Here is a 21795-nt window from a genome sequence, read left to right on the forward strand (position 1 = left end):
CAAGGTAGAAGGTTTTCATATAAACTCAATGCGTGTATTAGAAATGAGGAGTAAATGAAACAATTATTCAACATAAAACAATCCAAATCCAGCCAGTCCAGGATGTTCTCTTCCTTAATTTAACACACACACAAACAAATAAAGCAAATCACTTGACCAAACGATAAAGGAAATTACTGGGGTTTTTTTGTAAGGTGAAGTAGCTAGAATTTTGTAAATATTACCTAACTCCATTCAGAGCAGTGTCCTGGATCACAGAACTAACACCTGACTTATGGACAAACTATATACCAGTGAGTATGTCCAAATCCAGGTTATAACAAGGCAATAACAATAATAAGGTTCTATTCCATTTTCTTTTCTGATCCTCCAATGAAATAAAGTAAATAAATTACCTTCAGATCTTCCAAACTCTTCAGCATCTCACTTAAGAATCTATAATAGTCTCCAGACCTTGTAAGTAGTTCTATGTACCGAGCATGCAGATCAGCAGCCTTGCAAAAGAAGGAGTGAAAGAAATTATAATTTAAAATTGAAAAGATAATTTAAAGAGTGAACTCCCTTCATTCATGTGTGCTTATTCCAAAATCTAGAAGTACAACAAAGCAAAGGGCTGATACCATTGTATTCCAACCTCATGACTCTAGGATGTTTCTCCTAAGCCATCCGACAGGTGATGTTCTCTGACATCTTTGGGAAGAAGCTGTCTTTTAAAAATCTACTAGACACTTTCCACTTGTTAAAAGCCTCCCTCATTAAACCTAGACTTGAAGCCCAGTTTCTGCAAAGATTCTAGCATAGAAACACTAGATAGAGACTTCCACTGACCATTTCCTAAAATGCATCGGGTATTGATGGCTCACGCTAAGGGAGCATAACCTGCTATTAAACCTGTTTTGAGCAGGTACCCTGTAACAAAGGGTGCATTCAGGGTCTGCAGGGAAGACAGGAAGGGGACAGGGAAAAGAGAAGATGCAGGAGGGGCAACTAAGAAACATGTAATGACATAGTTACCTCTTGCAGAATCACCCCAGAGGGAGACTGCACCATGGTTCTCTTGATAGGTATGTTCAGGAGAGTCTCCAGGCCTGAGGTGTATGATGCAAGCTGGAGTTCATAATCCTGCCGAGTAAAAAAGTTTAAGATAAACCTACCTAACGGACTTAAAAGAGTCACTGACAGCTACAATTCCACGGTTTTAAATAAATCATCAAGCTGTATTTCTAATGACCAACCCCAAAGGTTGTCAGGTACTGATGATGTCCAAGTAGCTAATATATTACATTATTAAACCAAGTAGTACATCTTTATATACCAAATGAAGATTTTTGCACATACTACCAGTGTAAAGAATGGAGACCAGCTCATTCCTGTAGATACTGCCAATGTGCAATGAATTCAGGTTAATGGATGACAAACTTTCTACGGTCTGTTCAGGAAAGAATACATAAAGCCATAATCGCTATCCTCAAGAAGTTTATAGTCTTTGGGGCACCTGGGTGGCTCAGTCAGTTAAACATTTGACTCTTGATTTTGGCTCAGGTTATGAGGTCGAGCCCCACATCAGGCTCTGTGCTCAGTCTGGAGTCTACTCAGGATTCTCTTTCTCCCTCTCCCTCTGCCCTTCCCCCTGCTCACGCACGTGCATGCACGTGCACTCTCTCTCTCTAAAAAAATTTTTAAAAAAATCTTTAAAATTTAAAAAAAGAGGTGTGTGCTCTTTAAAGTAAATCAGAAAATAATGCAGTTAATAATAGAGATTTTTAAAATCTGGAACACTTCACAAATTTGCATGTCATCCTTGTGCAAGAGCCATGCTAATATTCTCTGTATCATTCCAATTTCAGTACATGTGCTGCTGAAGGGAGCACAGTTAATATTTATTCTTGATGAAATGCCAACATTCAGGGCGCCTGGGTGGCTCAGATGGTTAAGTGTCTGCCTTCGGCTCAGGTCATGATCTCAGGGTCCTGGGATCAAGCCCCGTGTCAGCTCCCTGCTCAGTGGGAAGCCTGCTTCTTCCTCTTCCTCTACTGCTCCCTCTGCTTGTGCTCTCTCACTCTCTCTGTCGAATAAATAAATAAAATCTAAAAAAAGAAAAGAAATACCAACATTCTTTATCGAAGCTAACATACCTTAATCGAATTTCCACAAAGTTCGGCAATTTTTTGAACTTCTTCTGATTTGTCTCGTTTGCCACATATTTCATTGTGCAAGTTCTATATAAAAAATAAAGTATTTATAAACATCGAAGTGTATAAATAATTTTACATAAATGTTATTTCACTGTCGAACAACTGTTTTTCCTCAGTTTATTTCTCCATTCAATGATCTCACAGTTAAACCTTAGGAGATGAGCATGTTTTCTCCTCAGAAAAGAGAAGCACGAAATCTTCAACTTTTTTTCTCTAAGAGGAAACTTTCTAATCTGTGCTCTTTTCTGATCCTAACACTTCAATTTATAAAGATACTTTGCTACAATATTACATTATTTCTAGTTCATAATTGATTTCTTTGTAAGTATCTCAATTGTTTTTTTTTTCCTCCAGGTCTTCTGCAAGCATTCACAAAATGAACTAGTAATACTAAATATTGTTTCGAACCTAGGTACTGCTATGAAAACCAGAGGAAAATACAGCTCACACCTAGCGTTATCTAAGGGAATGACCAATTGGCTTGTACCTTCTGCTCATTCAAAAATCGCATGACTGTGTTGGAGTCACCAAACTTCATGGATTCTAAGGAATCCTGGCGGCGTTTGGCATCATAGAGCCACTTGCAGAAAGCCTGATAGTTATCACGGTAATTCCTCAGTTGCTTAATTTGTTTCTCCAAGTCCCACAGTCTGGAGAAAACAGGATAAAATTGTTAAAGCAGTGCCACTGTTCCTGAAAGCATTTAACAGTTATCACATGACATCACACAGTATCACCCAGTAATTCTACCTGCTGCATGCTCAAGAGACCTGAAAACACGCACCCATACAAAAAGTTCTACATGAATGTTCCTAGGGACATCTTTCATGATAGCCAAAAAATCATCAACAGATGAAGGAATAAATAAAATGTGGTATAGCCATATGGTAGAATATGATTCAATCATAAAAAGGAATGAAGGACTGATACATGCTACACTAGGGAGTAACCTTGAAAACATTATGCTGAGTGGGAAAAACAGTCACAAAGGACCACACACTGTCTGATTCCATTCATAGGAAATGTCCAGAATAGGCAAAGCTACAGAGACAGAGGAAAGACAGGCGGTTGCTTGGGACCAGAGGGTTGGGAGGTAATGGGGAGTGACTGGTAATGGGATCAGGGCTTTTTTTGTAGGGTAAAGAAAATGTTGTCGATGTCGATTGTGGTGATGGTTACACCTTTCTGATACACTAAAATCCACTGGACTGTATACTTCCAATGGGTGAATTGTATGACACGTGAATTAGTTACCAATAAAGACGTTTGTTTGGTTCATTTTGATCAATAAAGATGTTTTCAAAAAAGGAGTTACTAGGGCGCCTGGGTGGCTCAGTTGGTTAAGCAACTGCCTTCGGCTCAGGTCATGATCCTGGAGTCCCGGGATCGAGTCCCACATCGGGCTCCCTGCTCAGCGGGGAGTCTGCTTCTCCCTCTGACCCTCCCCACCTCATGCTTTCTCTCTCTCTCAAATAAATAAATAAAATCTTTTAAAAAAAAAAAAGGAGTTACTAAAAGGAACTACATCAAAATTCAGGATACTTTTAAACCTTCATTTGGAATAAGGCATTTCTTTTGTATAAGATGTAATTTTCTTACATTTCCAAAGAACACTCACTCAAAGCATCTACTCCTTCCAACAGTCCTAACAAGAGTTTATAGGGCCCAAAAGAGACTGAGCAAAAAGGGCGCCTAGGTGGCTCAGTTGGTTGAGCGACTGCCTTCGGCTCAGGTCATGATCCTGGAGTCCTGGGATCGAGTCCCGCATCAGGCTCCCTGCTGGGCAGGGAGTCTGCTTCTCCCTCTGACCCTCCTCCCTCTCATGCTCTCTGTCTCTCATTCTCTGTCTCAAATAAATAAATAAAATCTTTAAAAAAAAAAAAAGAGAGACTGAGCAATGGCTTCCGCTTTTTCCTAAGAGCCTGGAGAGCACCTCATATGGGTTGATTCAAGCTGGTCTATTGTGATTTAGCTACTTCCCATTGCCAACAAAGCTACCTCCAGGCAGTCCAAGAATAGAGAGCCCCTTGTGCCTACCTTAGACACCAAACCAAACCACTACTTTTATAGTGATTATTTCAAGTGACATTATCTTGGAACAACCAAATGGGAAGAAAGCAGCGAAAGAGGTTGGCACACCTGTAGTCTATCTGTTTATCTATTCTTTGCCAGCGGTCTGTCAGCTGTGTGACTTTGTCACTGAACTTGCCCAGGTCCAGGTCGTAGAGTGGATACTGCTGTGAGGTCTGGGAGTGGGTCTGCTGGGCTTTCTGCAGCTCTGTCTTCATGGTGGCCAAGAAGGACTTCTTCAAGTTCAAGTCATTTTTGATTTTCTGTCACAGGAGAAAGAAAAGAGTACAAATTAATCTCTTGGAATACTTGTATTTTTAAGTGATAATCAATCCAGGAAGATGTATTTACTGATTGCATTTTCCAATATTTATGTCCATGATCTATTTCCTTATGCTACCCCGTTAATAAAAGATTCGGTGTGAGAAATTCATTTGTTTGCGAAATGCTAAATACCATACTCTATTCCGTTCCTGAATAATTGTAACACATATGAACGTTCTTGAAGAGGAGAAGTCCTGTAGTAAAGGAACCAGTTTAATTATGTTTAACTCTGCATTCCCCAAACTCATCTCACCACAAATTACCTAGGCACGTAGTTCCCGCTAGCACACTTTGGAAAACAGTGTCCTAGAGATAAAGACAGACGTCAACCATGTATGGCCAGTGAAATCCAGGAATCCTCAAGACTCATAAAAACTTAGTGAAGCCTCAGGATTGGGGACTGAGCAGTCCTGCATTATTTCCCATAACCCGGGGCACTGTGATAACGGGATGTAACTTCGGTTACCTTCAGCCCACAGCGGTAAGCTTCCACCTTATCCAGATCCAGGCTCACGGTTTCCTCTTCGGTGAGTCTGGCTTCGTACACCTTTAACATGTCTTCTGTCTGCAGGATGGCCTGGAGTAGAGCTCTCACCGTGCATAAGCTGTAAAGAGCCAAGGAGGCCAAGAACATTGTCGGTGATGTAATTAGCCTTTGAAGGTTTGGCTCTGGCCACTATTAATGAAAGAATGTTAAAGCTGATAAAAATTCATTTTGCCTATTTTACAAGCTGCAGGAGGAATAAACTCCCTCCCTCTGCCCCCGCACCATGATTCAGACAGCCCTTGTGCATTCACTGAAGATTTCGAAGTCCTGGCTCTTACAGATATACCTTAGCTGTAAGATGCATTAGATTTCACCACAGTGGAATGAACACTGAGGCTAGACAACCCTCTCTCAGAAGCACAGAAGAGTGTAAGTAAGCCTGTAGTGAGTCGAGAAACTGGAAGATAAGGCCGCAGTGAGTCAAGCATAGAAAGCAAAGGAAGTCTGACAAAATGAAGCCTGAGAACAGCAAAATGTCTGTGGTCGAGGTCAGTCGCGTTTACCTGTTTAAGTAGCCATCTGTAACACCATTGATGTTTTCCAGTTTCTGGAACAGTCCAAATACCTCATTCTGTAAATAGCAGTATTTTTCTGAACCTCTGAAGTTAGCTAGCATATCTTTCAGCTGGTTGAGAACTTCAGCAATTGCTTGAGAATCGTTCTGCACACTCTGTTCAAAAAAAGAAGGAAAGTGCTAGATTTAGCTGTCTGATTCTTATCATCATTTTTTGTCCCGAACAAGTCCACTAAATGGAAAAGACTCAAGAGACAGAGTTGACATTTCATTTCCTTCTTCGGGGAAGCCTTTCCGGCACTGTGTAAACATGGCCCTCTTTCTTAGGGTATCTATCTTGCATTTCCTAATGTGGTGCCCAGGTGTGGCTGAGCAGAAAAGATCCCAGAGCGGGGAGTTAAAACACTGGGGCTACGGTCTCAGCTCTGTCCATGGCTTTGAGCTTTTACCAGCCCCCCTCCCCCACCCCATCAAATCTCTCCGTGTCAGTCTCCTGTCTATAAATAAAAGTAATTCCACCTGTTTAGCCCGTATCATAGGTGGTTTCAGGCAGCAACCAAATTAATGTTTATGAAAACTTTAAAAATGAACGAAGTACGACGTAGCCTGATTCAGCAACCCGTAAACCAACACAAAGATGGCTTAATCCCCAGCCTGGCAACCTTCTACAAATTTGGAGGCATGGCAAAGAAAAAAGGAAATCCTGCCAGAAGCCTGTTTTCTTGAAAATTAGTGCTTCTTCTCTATAAATATTTAAACCAGTAGTTTTTTTAATTAGTTTGCAGATAAATTCAAATATAGCTGGAATCAAGCAAAACAGTACTGGATGCCTACCTTGAGCTCATTTATTTTCACTGTGATGTGGTGCGTAGACCCTTGGTCTGCTAGAAGGATGTTTTTAAGGGCCATTCTGCCCTCACAGTGCTCCATCTGCCTGCGAACCTTCTGGAGCTCCATCAGCATCCATGTTTCCTGCTTATCGTTTTCTCTGTTGGTTTCAATCACTTTATTATGGTTGAGATCTTGGCAGGAACTATGATGAGTGATTTCAGTTGTGGTTACTGTAAAAACATGTTAGGACAGCAAAAATCAGAGAATTCCTAGCTAGAAGGGTGCTCGGCCTCAAAAAATACCCATACTGCACAAACTGTAGCTCCCTCCTTTGATTTGATCCGGAAAATTTAGTGTATAGATGACTTTTGATATGTTATTTCCCAAAGAAGTGATTCTGAAACTAGTTGTAAGCAAACTACTTTCTGTTAAAGCTGTGTGTGTGGTGGATACAAAGAGAAAGACGCTGCACACCTGTCTGGTGCTGGGGGTGGCCAGGGAGCTGTATGACCAGGGTCTGGTAGTGCTTCTGGGCATCCGTGAACTGAGACTGCATTTTCCGCTTATCATCATCTCCAAACATCTCCGAGCCCTGGCTGTTTCTGATGAACTCTTGGTAATGTAGCTCAAGGTCAGATATTGTCTTCATGTAATCTTCCTGCCGCATCGTTTTCAGCTGGAAGTAAACCAGGCAGGAGTGTTTGATTGTCCCCATAGCGTGACCAAGAAGAGTGCCGGAAAAAGCCCTATGCTATCGGTGGCTTAAGGCAATACTTGTCAAAGGCTGATTAAGATATAAAAGGTCTTTGGGGCTCCTCGGTGGCGCAGTCAGTTAAGCACCTGACTCTTGGTTTCGGCTCAGGTCATGATCTCAAGGTTGTGAAATCAAGCCCTGCGTCAGGCTCTGCGCTCAGTGTGGAGTCTGCCTGAGATTCTCCTTCTCCCTCTGCCCCTTCCCCCCTCGTGCTCTCTCTCTCTCTCAAATAAATAAATCTTAAAAAAAAGAAAAAGATATAAAAGGTCCTTGAGGATTCCAAGTTTGCTCCTCAGAGCCATGGCAGTGGGTTGTCTATTTTTTTCCTGCAGAATTTTATTCGCCAAAGGAAATATTACTCAGAAGTCGCAAACCTAAAGCAGATCATAGCAAAGCTGCTCTGACTGAAAAGAGAAAAGGGGGAGTAAGGGGAAGCACCAGATGTATCCACTCTGTGCCTCTCTCCTCTCTGCTGGCCCTGTCATCCCTAGAGGACCCCCTTAAGCTAGGATTCTTCAGACCATAACTCAAAAACCACTGATCTAGAGAACGAATGCTGTGGGTGTTATTTCAAGAATTCTATCCCACCTTTTACTTCTGTGATATCCAGTTAGTAATTTATGACCTAGCTTTCCATTACATCAAAGGAGAATAAGATCCAAGGTATTACAGGACCACATGCCTTTTCCATGGTACTTCTGGCTTGTCAGGAAACTGTAATTTGTACTTCTGTTTGTACCAGAGCCAGCCACGTGTGAATCCCTCCCACTCTATGTGGGATGGACCCTAACCACTCAGGCAGGCTGAGCTGACTCTCCTGGTGACATACAAAAGCATCAGCTGCACTGCTAGGAGGTCTGCCTGGCAGAAACAAGCACCACGGGGGGCAGTGTGGAGCCTCCTCCAGGCAGCCCGAGGGGTCCTGAGGATGTACCTTGGCGATAGTCATGGCCCTGATTTTCTCGATGTCGATCATGCAGTAGTGCCAGGACACCAGGCTCTTCATGTTGATGTACAGCTGGTTCCACAGAGCCAAGATGGCCTCATAGTACTGCTCAATCCTAGAAGGCACAAGGGGAAAACACACCGGAGTCCCCAGGAACTAACAGAGTAATGGGCAAGTGTATACTTTTTAAACACTCAACATTTCAAGGGATCTGGACTAAGTTACTCTCCAAAAGTTCATTCTCAGTGAACGACATTCGTAGAGGTAATTCACTTTGTTCTCCCGTTGTTTGTCAGCAACTTTTTAATAGACAGAAGTCTACCACGCAGGATGACAGGAAGAAACCGCTCATGGGATGCTGATGGCTACTGCAGCTTGGAAGCGAGCACGTGGGCTTGTTATGTTACCTTCCTTATTCTGTGTATGGCTGAGGATTTCCATAATAAAAGGTGGACAAGACTCTGCCGCAGACAATCAGTACAATGAATGCTCTACCTGCTTGTTGATGAGCAGGTATTAATATGAAGGGCATTTTATATTTGTGGCTACCTGCAAAATTACTGATAGTCTAAAAAGGGAAGAAGAACTTTGAAACAATGCCCTCAAGATATATGGTAGGAATTGTTTCCTCACAGACATCTGGATCCAGGAGGCACAGAGAACTCCCATCAAAATCAACAATAGCAGGCCAACACCAAACATATTGTAATTAAATTCGCAAAAGAGTGATAAAGAAAAAAATCTTAAAAGCAGCAAGACAAAAGAAGTCCTTAACTTACAAGGGAAAACCTGCAAGGCTAGCTGGAGATTTCTCAACAGAAACTTGGCAAGCCAGAAGGGAGTGGCATGATATAGTCAAGTACTGAATGGGAAAAGGCTGCAGCCAAGAATACTCTATCCAGCAAAGCTGTCATTCAGAGGAGAAGGAGAGATAGTTTCCCAGACAAACAAAAACTAAAGGAGTTTATGACCACTAAACCAGCCCTGCAGGAAATATTAAAGGAGATTCTTTGAGTGCAAAGGAGAGACAAAAAGTGACAAAGACAAGAAAGGATTAGAGAATATCTCCAGAAACAATGACAAAACAAGTAATAAAATGGCAATAAATACATATCTATCAATAATTACTTTGAATATAAATGGACTAAATGTTCTAATCAAAAGACACAGGGTGTCAGAACAGATTAAAAAAAAAAACAAGACCCATCTATATGCTGCCTACAAGAGAATCATTTTAGACTAACAGACAGCTACAGAGTGAAGGTGAGGGGGTAGAGAAACATTTACTATGCAAATGGATGTCAAAAGAAAGTCAGAGTAACAATACTTATATGGGACAAACTACACTCTTGTTTCTGTATTTTTATCCTGCTTTGGTTAGGGGTAGTAATGGCCTCATGGAATGATTTTGAATGTGTTTCCTCTATTCCATTATTTGTAAGATTTTGATAAAGATTGTCATTAATTATGTATTTTTAATGTGGTCTTGAGCTTTTCTGTGCCAGGAGATTCTTGATTCCTAATTTAACTTTCATTCTTGTTATTGGTCTACGAAGATTTCCTATTACTTGGATTCAAGATTCATGATTCAATCTTGGTAACTCGTACATTTTTAGGAATTATCTGGGGTTTTTTCCCCCTAAGTTATCTGATTTGTTAGTATATAATTCTTTAGAGTAATCTGTTATCACACTATGTATTTCTGTAGTTAACTGTTGTACTGTTTTCTCTTCCATTTCTCATTTTGATTTTTGAATCTCCTCTCTTTTTTTTCCCCCCTTAGCTAATGTAGTTAAAGCATTGCCAATTTTGTTTCTCTTTTTGCAAAAACTGGTCATTACTTTCGGTGTTATGTTATTGTTTATTCTGGTCTTGATTTTATTTATTTCTGATTTTTCTTTGTTCTTTCCTTCCTCTACTAAATTTCAGCTAGGTTTCTTCTTTTCCTGGTTCCTTGTGGTATAATGTTAAGTTGTTTATTTGAACTTTTTTTCTTAATACAAGCATTCACAGGTAAATTTCACCGTAATATCTGCTTTTGCTGCATCCCATAGGTTTTGGAATATTGTGGGGTATTTTCTTTTGTTCTGGGACATATTTTGATTTGCCATTTGATTTCTTATTTGGCCCATTGCTTGTGCAGTAGTGTGTTGTTTAATATTTACATATTAAATATTTACTATTTAAAAAAAAGAATTGTTTCCTCCGGTCCCCGTACACAGTCAGACATTCTCTTTTACCTTCCAATAAAAACTGGAATCTTCAACATAAAGTCACATAACAATGCAAGGGGACCTTCCTGAGGCTCCTTTTTTCAAGGGAGGGGATTTTAGTGAAAAAGAGTATGTCTGTGTTTTTCATATAAGCATTTGCCCTGTTTCTCCACACTCGCATTCACGTTGTGGCTACTAGAAACTTCAACAACTTACTTGCACGAGAGGTCTACGGCCAGAGGATTTGGAGGAGGGATAATCAGACCGACAGAAGGGACGAGCATGTCCACACCTCCAGGACCCGTCACATACCACTTGCTGCGCTCATTATTGTCCTTCAGGATGCACTCATCCCCTTTGTGCACGATTTTCTGTAAGGCAAGTGGCCCGTGTTTTGGCTTTACTCATGAGTACACATGTTAATCTTTTTTTCTCAAAGAGAAATAGAGATAAAACTGTGCAAACCATTTGAGCTTTTACCTTATTATTTTTCTTTATTTTATTTTTTCTAAATAGGCTCCACGCCCAGCGTGGAGTCCAACATGGGGCTTGAACTCACAACAATGAGATAATGACCTGAGTCGAGATCAAGAGTCGAATGCTTAACTAACTAAGCTACCCAGGTGCCCCTTATTATTTTTCTTTAAATGAAGGTGATCTTTATACATCCCAACAATACTGATGCTTTAAATAATGCACCAGAGCCTAAAAGGTATGTATAAAATGAATTAGGTAAAGTAACTTTCTAAAAGACAGCCTGGGGAATCCATCAGTAAAGTGAGAAATCCTTTTGTAAAGCAAAAATTCACCCCATGGCTTTCCTATTTTTGTGAGTTCATATTTTACATTTTAGATTTACTATGCAAAGTTACTTGCCTCACACATTCGCTCTTAAAATTTAGAAGTAAAAACAAGAAATTCTGGCATCAGGTCCCCAGAAAAACAACTTTCTAAATTAACTCCACCATCCAAATACCTTATTTTTTAAATTAACTCCATAGCTTCTTGAAAGGGGTACACTTCGAATATGACAACTATCCTCACTGGTGAAATGTAACAAGCTTGATATTTACGTATTTCAGTCTCTATTTCAACTTCTCCTCTCCATGCAAGTTCTTAAAATATTTTTTCCTGCGAGAATAAACTCCATTGTTTTAGAACATTTATCTAAGCAACTGATCATATTTCTTAAACCCTCCGTAATTTTTATAAGAAATCAGAGCTGTGGGAATTACATAAATAACTAGTAAAACCAAGTCATCTTTCCATATAGATGCTTGTATTTACCGCAGAGCCCACAGAGTTGATGGGCTCAGTGACTGCAGAAAATCTGCAATGATAGTCACTTCATATGCAGCATAATGGTCAAATTTCTCATTTCTTTTATGTCAGAAATTCAAAGATCTTTCAAGAAATTTAAAGACTTTAAAATCTAAGATTTAAAGGGTGATCACAAATAAAGTTTTGCATATTAGAAGAAGAAAAGTGTTAAGACTTAAAATGAATAGTCTAGGGACGCCAGGGTGGCTCAGTCGGTTAAGCGTCTGCCTTTGGCTCAGGTCATGCTCCCAGGGTCCTGAGATCTAGCCCCTCGTCGGGCTCTCTGCTCAGCGGGGAGTCTGCTTCTCCCTCTCCCTCTGCCCCTCGTCCCGCTCCCTCTCTCTTTCTCTCTCTCAAGTAAATAAAATCTTTACCAAAAAATAAAATAAATAAAAAATAAAATAAAATAAATAGTCTATAAATAACCGCTGTCCTAATTATTAAAAACCGTGCTAGGACTTAGAACAGAGCTGCTGCATTTTTCCACAGCTTGCTGCTTTGTGTATGAAAGAAAGGCATTTTCTGTGCTGCTCACTGAAACCTGGATTAAACTCGACTCCCTCTATTGACAAAACTCTCTGTGTAAAGAAAGGGAAAACTTGGGCTTCATTCTGAATAACCGAGTGCACACCTGGTCTTGTTTGTAGTCACAGAGAGCCCTGAGAATGATGGGTTTGTTGCTTCTATAGTCTGGGTTCCGTGGTTTCAGCTGCACGATCTTCTTGGACTTGTTTACCAAGTTCTGTACCTGACGCTTGTATTCAAGGATTTTCTCTCGTTCTTTCTGCAATTGCAAATAAGATCGTGTTTTCATCACATAAATACTCTGTGAATTTCAGAGAAGAGCTGCAAGTGACACCAAAATAGCTGTTACGACATGACAAATAAGAAATTGCTATCATTGTCTGAGCTCCAAAAAGCTACAAATTCCTCTATGGGCAGGGACTCTCAGGACCTTTCATAATGAGCCACTTCGGAAGCTACAGAGCTGTGAATTGAGTGGGCGGGAAAGACTATCATTGTGTGAAAAGCCTACGTAGATGGAATTTGAAGTATGCTTTTCCAAGGGAAATTTCACGCCAAGTAATCAGTATTCTCTCTGTTTTTGCTTTGTGATGATACCTCCAGCTCTTTGATCTGTTCCAGCAGGCGCTGCAGGGGCATGTTCTTATCACAGGGGTACTTCTTTCTGATGGAGTCCTGAAGGCCCTTCAGGTAGGCTTCGGTTGACTGGGCCTCTTCAAAAAACTATTAAAGATGAGCATGATCGCGTGTTAATGAAAAGGCAGTCAGTAAACAGCAACATCTAGCATTTCCATGTCAAGGACTACCTTCCCGGAGTCTATTTAACAGGTGGCTAATGAAACGATATTAACTCATGGGACAGCAAGAGACATCTGAGTGACTGGTGCCCAGGTTACCAGTCTGTGCTGCTCTAAACTGAAAGCCAATAAATGGTATTTGTAAAATATTTTGAAGATTGTTTTCGGTGCTTTAAAAAAATACATTCCAAAAAATAAGGTATTAGGACCTAAACGACAATTAAATTACTACTAAGCATAAAAACCTGAAAGTAGGCAGCATTTTCTTTGAGGTGAACGTCAATGCACTTGGTGATCTGAAGAATCCAGCTCCACTGTGTCTGAAGAGTGTCCATATAGGCCTGAAGCAAGAAAACATCAGCTGTCACATCCGTTCTTTGATAGATATGTGAGTCCGATTGAAAGCTATGAAACATTTTTTTATCGACTACCAAACCAAGCAAATGTTTTTCTAAAAAGTGAAAACAGAATTTCCCAACAGGGAACTCATGGTACCGTCGTAGAAATTAAACTTTAAAACCAGTTTTAGCAAATAGATACCATTAGGAGTATTTGTCAAAATACTCAAATGGCATCGCTACCGACCAATCAGAATTAGAGTAGACACTAGATGTGACACTGGAGCAGGGTCCTTCCACTGCACCCTGTCCCCATACAGCTGCCAAGATGACGGGCAAGTCCAAGAAACCCATGCAGAGGGCTTGAGGGTCTTAAGGCAGTGACTCTCACCAACTGATAGGAAAATACTTCCAACCAATATGGCCATACCAGTTGATGTCATACCAGCTAATGTCAGCCTTGAGCACAGCCCACAGATGGCAGCCTAGGGCAGAGGTCAGCAAGCCACAGCCCAAGGGCCACATCTGGCCCACTGCCTGCATTTATAAATAAAGTTTTATTGGGACACAGCCATGCCTGTTCACTTACATATTGTTATGTTTGCTTTCACACTATAATGGCAGAGTTAAGTAATTTCGACAGAAACCAAATGGTCTGCAGACCTAAAATGTTTATTATTTGGTCCTTTCCAAAAAAGCGTGCCAACTGCCAGTCTAGGGTGCTGATCCCAAAATATATAAAATAAACTTGTCATGGCTTTATGACAGATAAGAATCATTCATCTGTATAGTCTTTACAAAAAGTTCCCTTTTTTCTCTAATGAAAATATAAATCTCATGAGGCCTACCTCAATTTTGTCTGAAGCCGGATGCTGATTGAGGACAAGTTGGTCACTTTCTTGTTTAAGCTTATTGAGCTCTTTTTCCTTAACTTCCAGTTGGCTCATGCGTATCTATAAATGAAAGAAAAGCAAACACTTCAAAGCAAGTCACCATTAGCCTTCCAGCACTTCTGCCATGTTGAAGGGAACTTAGAACACAAAACTGCATTGTGGAAATGAACAATGTCAAAGAATTGTGTTATGGTTTCCTCAAGAATCATAGCATTTTTAAGACCAAAAAGGACGTTTGAGGTCATCTAGTACATGGCAGAGGCCACACTGGTGACATGTCTTTTTTTTTTTTAAAGATTTATTTATTTGACAAAGAGAGATAGCGAGAGAAGGAACACAAGCAGGGGGAGAGGGAGAGGGAGAAGCAGGCTTCCCGCAGTGCAGGGAGCTCGATCCCAGGACCCTGGGAACATGACCTGAGCCGAAGGCAGACGCTTAATGACTGAGCCACCCAGGCGCCCCCCTGGTGACATGTCTTGCCCAAAGTCACACATAAGTTTTAATCCACCATCCTACTGTGCTACACACCCTCTGGGATATCTGAATGCCTAATTCTGACTCTATCTGCTGACTTCCAGGATGTTAAGCAATGCATTGCCCCTCTAAAGTCACCGGAAAAGCTTCCAGAAAGGAATGGCTCTCCCTGACCATTTCAACAGAGGCTGAATGACAAAGGAGTTGATTAAGTTATTTCAAGGCCATTCATCCCCATCTCAGGGCCCTCCCAGGCAAGAGCCTCACATCTACAACCAGGAGGGGTGAGCTTACAGAGAAGGCCTCCTGCTTCTGGGCAATGTTGGTGTTCCGATCACTCCAGTCATAGAGCAGCTCCTCCTCCTCACAGTCATTGATCCACATGATCTCTCGGGACGTGGCCTGGATGATGTTCTGCAGCTGTCGTAGATGATCCATCCTCTCAAAGGACGCTTTCTACACAGGAAGTTCAAAAGCAGCATTAGGATCACAGCATGCACATTAATGGTGTTCTCTGCAGATTCCAGAGATAAGACTGTGTGGTCCCTTTCACATAAAAAAAAATTTTTTTTTAATTTTTTATTGTTATGTTAATCCCCATACATTACATCATTAGTTTTAGATGAAGTGTTCCATGATTCATTGTTTGTGCATAACACCCAGTGCTGCTCCATGCAGAACGTGCCCTCTTTAATACCCATCACCAGGCTAATCCATCCTCCCACCCCCCTCCCCTCTAGAACCCTCAGTTTGTTTTTCAGTCCATCAACTCTCATGGTTCGTCTCCCCCTCCGATTTCCCCCCCTTCATTCTTCCCCTCCTGCTATCTTCTTAAAAAAATTTTTTTTTAATTAATTAAATAAATAAATAAATCACATGAATCAATAAAATGTTCACTGACCACCTAGTATGTAAAAAAAGACCCATCCAAACTTAACAATGAACAGGGAGTACTTTTAGATTCAATGGAATAACCTAATTCAAGAGGGTCTTGATTCAGACACTGATGTTTGGGTTCAATAATTAGTTTTAGATTACAAAGGGAAAATTAGAATCTTAAAAAGATAAATTAAGCTTTTCCTGCCTTCTTCCTCACTCCCAAAATTCAAGGTACCGTTAGTCACACCCAGACCTAACAGGACAATTGTGTCACAGCTAGCCACATTATTTAAAAAGGATCATTGCCGGGGTGCCTGGGTGGCTGAGTCAGTTGAGCTTCTGACTCTTGATTTCAGCCAGGGTCATGATCTCAGGGTCCTGGGATCAAGTCCTGCGTCGGGTTCTATGCTCAGCGGGGAGTCTGCGTGAGGCTTCTCTCTCTCCCCCTCCCCCATCTTCCCCTGACTCAGGCGCGCTCTCTCTCTCTCTGTCTCTCTCTATAAATAAATAAATAAATAAATAGGATCACTACCAACAAAGAAATACTGAAAAGGTGAAGATTGGGTGACACAAATAGGCAAAAAAAATGGCAATAGCTCTTCTTCTTACCAGACCAGTGAATTGATTTCCATTTTGTCATAAAATGGTGATGATGGTCTAAGAAACTTCTATCTGGGGAAAGTAAGTCTTATTTTTGCTAATACTTCATAAAAAGGCTACCATTCACAAGTGAAAAAGCTTTATCTCTTTAATTGCAAGTATTTAAAATAGGTGCTATCTATATGACGCTCAACTTACAAACAGAACAGCGCTGGGTACTGTCTTCAGAAAAAAATCTTCTAATACTCACTTCTAAAGGAAACGCAGCAGTAGAAATGAAAGTCGCATCTACAGGCCCTAAGTATATACTTCCAGGTACTCCCATGGTCATTAGGTGCCTCACGCCCAGGCGTGCTCCATTTTAATGGAATGGAACACAGAGATGTCAGAAATAAGTCAGCTTACCAGCAGGTTTTCATACTCCTCCTCCAACTGGTAGATGGCAGATTTCTCACGCTAGAAGAAGATAAACAGTGAGTAATTCTTTAATTCCCCTTGTGGGTTGGTATACAAACAGCAACCCTTCTAAACCTCCTTTTTGTCAGATAATGACTTCAGATCACTCAGTAGAAAGAAGTGTTTGCTTTACAGAAACTTTTACCCACAGGGACCTTTTCCCAGTTGGATGTGAAGGCAACCCCCACCCCCTCCACTGGCCTGGTGGTACCATCTTAGAGAAAAGAGGGAGGAATTTGGTCAGATACTCAAGTGAACAAAAGTAAGGGGAGAAAAAAAGGCAGAAGTGAAGATGAGTATCTCTGGTCTAAGTAAAGAAAAAAAAAGTGAGGGATTTAGAAGCATGAAGATCTGGGGGGAACCGGGCACTTAAAACCGGGTGATTATTTCATGCTATAATTCTTGACCCAGCTTCAAGCCAGTCCTTTCAGCAAAGGAAAAGTGTCAGGAAGAGACACATAGAAAAGAATTCGCCAAGCACACAAATCTCTACGATTGCTGTGCTTTGTCTATTTGAAGAGATGCTCTGCTTTCTGAAAAAAAAGAAACAAAAAACCCGACCATCCCCCAAAATACTCATCTACAAACTACACACAAATCCACATGTGTATGCCCTTCGCCTTTTGCTAACCTCTTCCTTAAGAGTTAACACAATCTCTACTAGGTCTATCTGAGTCCACTTCCCCATTTATGAAATGGGATTTTTAGAAGTTTCCAGTCCGTTGGGGAAGAAATCTTAGGCTAATGTTTACAGACAAAAAATGCCCAGGATTGAGGAACTACACAATCCTTAGGTATGCTTTTTCAAGACTCTAAAAATGAAACATCTCAAAGTACCAGGTCGGCTTTGATTTTGTCCAGTTGCCAGCGATAGTCCCCGATGGTGTTGTGGATGCTTCTGTGGCTGCTGATGTGCTGCTCCACTGAGGCCAGGTCCACGCCCCAGGCCACCAGATCCATCTCCGCCTGCCGAGGGAAAGAGAGTGTGCCCTTCATGTCCGATCCTTTGCATCTGATTCACTTTACCCAGAGCATCAGGGGTCAGAGCACCAAGGGACATACATAGCTTCTATTCCGATAAGACTGAAGATGTCAATATTCAATATTTTCAAAACCAAAAAAATTTTGTAAAGGCTTGGAGTTCTCAACAGCAAATGGGGCTGGTCCGCAACTTGTTGACCCCCAGCTCACCATGGCTGAGGACAGGTGATGCAGGAATGAGATGCTTGAAAGCTAGATCATGTCCTCTGAAGAAAAAAAAATCAACCTGGGTAGAAGTGGTGTGTGTGTGTGTATAACAGGTGTGCATATCTACGTATGACACGTTAGAAATTACTGGTAGAAGTTTCTATATTCAGTCATTTTAAACTGCTAATACTTCATAAAAAGGCTACCATTCACAAGTGAAAAAGCTTTCTCTTTAATTGCAAGTATTTAAAATAGTTCATTAAGCTCAGTCATGTACTATGTCCCAAGCTAAACAGCCAACTTAAACGTATTTTTCATTGTTTATTCCTTTAAATTGTTTTGATTCCTGTAATTATCAACTCTTTAAACTCAGCATTTACCATTACCTTTCAGGACGCCCAACTCCCCATAACCCATTTCAAAGAGAAGTTACCATAGAGCATACTCAAAGCTCATTTCAATTAATGTTGGCAATATTAAGATGGTGGGTTTATTGGGGAGAAGAGATGAACAGACATTTCTCCAAAGAAGACATACAAATGGCTAACAGACACATGAAAAAATGTTCATCATCATTAGCCATCAGGGAAATTCAAATCAAAACCACCTTACACCAGTTAGAATGCCAAAAATTGACAAGGCAAGAAGTAACAAATGTTGAGAGGTTGTGGAGAAAGGGGAACCCTCTTACACTGTTGTTAGGAATGCAAGCTGGTACAGCCACTTTGGAAAACAGTGTGGAGTTTCCTCAAAAAGTTAAAAATAGAGTTACCCTATGACCCAGCAATTGCACTATTGGGTATTTACCCCAAAGACACAGATGTAGTGAAAAGAAGGGCCATATGCACCCCAATGTTCATAGCAGCAATGTCCGCAATAGCCGAACTGTGGAAGGAGCCAAGATGCCCTTCAACAGATGAATGGATAAAGATGTGGTCCCTATATACAATGGAATATTACTTAGCCATCAGAAAGGATGAATACCCAACTTTTGCATCAACATGGATGGAACTGGAGGAGATTATGCTAAGTGAATAAGTCAAGCAGAGAAAGTCAATTATCATATGGTTTCACTTACTTGTGGAATATATATAAGGAATAACATGGAGTACATTAGGAGAAGGAAGGGAAAAATGAAGGGGGGGAATCAGAGGGGGGAGACGAACCATGAGAGACTATGGACTCCAGGAAACAAACTGAGGGTTTTAGAGGGGAGGGGGGTGGGAGGATGGGTGAGCCCGGTGATGGGTATTAAGGAGGGCATGTATTGCATGGAGCACTGGGTGTTATGCGCAAACAATGAATCATGGAACACTACATCAAAAACTAATGATGTACTGTATGGTGACTAACACAACATAATAAAATAAAAAATAAAAAATAAAAATAAATTAAAAAGATGGCAGATTTATGTGAGCTCTTTAAAAGTCAAATCTGACTGCCTTTCTAATTTGAGTCTCCCCCACTTCAAATTTAAGAACGCCACATAATAAGAATCAAGCATTCTATTCCACAAGCCTATCATCTCATCTTTCTTTTGCACAAGCTCATGTAAATTTCCAAATCACCTGTGTCATCTCTTAGACATGCCAAGGGCAAACATTCCAGTCTGGTATTGCAGCAAGAACATAACACACATTGTTCTAAGCCACATCCATGTCCTAATACACTTGGCGAGCCTTCAGAGAGGGGAGACATTTCAGCCAGACTGTCGAAAGTTACCTAGGACTTTGACCTGTCCCTCCCTCAGCTCATTTGGGCTTTAAGGCAGAAACAGGTGAGTACACTGGGAAGTTAATGAGATGACTAGGCTCCCGTGCCCGCCCCTCATTACCAGCCAGGAACCTGTGCAGTATCTGACCTGTCCATCAACAGAAGCACAAATCAGGGAAACAAAACAAAAGCCTGGCACAGGAGATGTGTGACTGCCTACTTCATGGGGCCTCGAGGGACGGGACGCTGCTCCCTTATCAGCTAGCTGGGCCCGCAGCTCAGTCCCCTCGGGAGTGAGAAAGAATGCGGGCTATGCTTGGGGGAAGAAGGATAAGAGGGAAAGGGCCCCAGAGAATCCCGGAGCAAATGGGCTGTAAGTGATAAAAAGACTTTTAGTTCCTTTGAACCCCTGGGGGCCAGCTGATCTGAAGTGCTTCGCTCATCAGTTGCACCTATTAAAAAACACTCCCCCACCAAGACACAAAACTGAGCCCACGAGATAACGCCATTTTCCAAAACTTAAAAAATGCTGAGCCTTCGCGACAAAGGAGTCTCACAGAGCTACACCCAACGTGAATGCGGAAAATGACCAATTATGAGCTGTCCTTTTATGTAACTGTCATACTAAGGAGAAATTAAGGGATTTGATGTTTCATAAATTATTTGGTTCAAAGGTTGTCTCACCTAACATCACTTACAATGTAGTTCAAGCCCCATCAGCTCTGCCAAGCCTTCTTTTCAGGGCTCCATTCCCCAGGGCCCAGAGCACTACCCCTCCCCCAGCCCTATCTGAGCAGGATTTTATTACAGCTCAAATAGCAATTAACCCCACACTGCTCTGGACAGAAATGTGGCATGTGGGTGTACATGTCTTGTTTTCTTCAATAATACTCACTTTCAGGACTAAGAAACACAGTTTTTGAACACTCACTTTCAGGTATGGTGCCAATACATATAAAATTTAGCTCAAGAAATGTGTGTTCAAAGATCAAAAGGGAATTTGAAAACATGCAAATAGGACTATAGTTAGGTTTCTGGGATTATTACTGACTTTTCTCCTCTATAAGCCCCACCTTCTGTGATAGTATTGCATAGTCTTTATGCTAAGTGGAAGAAAAACTTAAGTAACTGATTGAATGAATGTATAGACCCATAAACCCTCACCACCACTTAGGAAAGAACACATACAAAAAATCTCAAGTGGTTGAGGAACTTTAGAACCACTGCTCAACTGGTCCAACAACAAGCAGTAAGACCAATACTTCTTACAACCACAACCACATGGCATCACAAACGATGTCTGTACAATTTATCAGTCGAACGCATCCACCTTCTCCAGAGAAGAGTGGTTCACTAGCATGAGGTTTTAATTATACAATTCCCATCTACATGATTCTGGCATATTTCTAGTGCCACCTGTTCATCAAAGGGCGTAATGACCACATAAAACCACACAACAATAATTAGCAGGTGAAAACACTTTGTAGAAACTGCAGTTGCAGTATACTTTGGGAAGCAAAGTATACTTTGGTGGCCATTATTTCGCTCCCCTCCCACACCCGTGATGTAATGATTGCACAAGAACAACTGATACCTCAAAAATATAAGGTGAGCAACTGATGAGCCCAAACCAGAATATCCAGTTTTACTGTGTTTCCAGCTCCTCTGATTTAACATTTTAAATGAACTTCCACGACATTTTTAAGTATCTATCAGTAACATAGATGAGGTCACTTATGACTCAGGTAGAACAATGAAGTTTTTAGCACATAAACTCCAACACATTTTCAGGTTGTGAACGGTAAAAGCTAGATATTCAAAATCTACTAATTAAGTTATACCTGTGCGGTAAGTTTTGACCAGAAAATAATGAGGCTCATTTCCTAAGCCACAAGAAAAGAAAAAAAAAAAAAACTGTCTGAAGTTTTATTTATTTCAAAATAGAAGCCTTCAATTTAAATTATATACGAGGCGGGGCGCCTGGGCGGCTCAGTCGGTTAGGCATCCGACCCTTGATTTTGGCTCAGGTCATGATCTCAGGGTTGTGAGATCAAGCCCTACATTGGGCTCCACACTGGGCATGGATACTGCTTAGGATTCTCTCTCTCTCTGTCCCTCCCCCACTCACTCACAAGCATGCACACACTCTCTCTCTCTCTCTAAAAAGTAAAAAAATAAAAATAAATTGTATATGAGGAAAATACGGAAAACAGCAAGT

At 41.1% G+C, this 21795-nt stretch overlaps 1 protein-coding gene and 1 non-coding gene across 3 annotated transcripts in view; both read right to left on the reverse strand.

Annotated features, from left to right (window-relative positions):
• The window catches only part of DSP (desmoplakin), a 46134-nt gene that overhangs the window by 7542 nt on the left and 16797 nt on the right, over window positions 1–21795 (reverse strand). For both annotated transcript variants that reach the window (XM_064597197.1, XM_045866401.2), the window contains exons 5-22: window positions 17514–17642; window positions 16626–16676; window positions 15036–15197; window positions 14223–14327; window positions 13282–13377; window positions 12837–12962; window positions 12346–12498; window positions 10611–10765; window positions 8170–8296; window positions 6956–7157; window positions 6485–6711; window positions 5640–5806; window positions 5056–5194; window positions 4335–4528; window positions 2683–2845; window positions 2136–2219; window positions 1015–1122; window positions 396–494 (exon numbers count right to left, since the gene is read on the reverse strand). In XM_064597197.1, the coding sequence (XP_064453267.1) occupies window positions 396–494; window positions 1015–1122; window positions 2136–2219; window positions 2683–2845; window positions 4335–4528; window positions 5056–5194; window positions 5640–5806; window positions 6485–6711; window positions 6956–7157; window positions 8170–8296; window positions 10611–10765; window positions 12346–12498; window positions 12837–12962; window positions 13282–13377; window positions 14223–14327; window positions 15036–15197; window positions 16626–16676; window positions 17514–17642 (2487 nt within the window). The remainder of the gene's footprint in view (window positions 1–395; window positions 495–1014; window positions 1123–2135; window positions 2220–2682; window positions 2846–4334; window positions 4529–5055; window positions 5195–5639; window positions 5807–6484; window positions 6712–6955; window positions 7158–8169; window positions 8297–10610; window positions 10766–12345; window positions 12499–12836; window positions 12963–13281; window positions 13378–14222; window positions 14328–15035; window positions 15198–16625; window positions 16677–17513; window positions 17643–21795) is intronic.
• On the reverse strand, window positions 1765–1871 carry LOC123838012 (U6 spliceosomal RNA). Its single transcript, XR_006789356.1, has one exon. It is a non-coding gene; the product is annotated as a U6 spliceosomal RNA (small nuclear RNA).

This window comes from Mirounga angustirostris, unplaced genomic scaffold, assembly GCF_029215605.1.
Source record: "Mirounga angustirostris isolate CCGP_5_RB_7025 unplaced genomic scaffold, mMirAng1.0.hap1 SCAF_8, whole genome shotgun sequence".
Lineage (NCBI taxonomy): Eukaryota > Metazoa > Chordata > Mammalia > Carnivora > Phocidae > Mirounga > Mirounga angustirostris.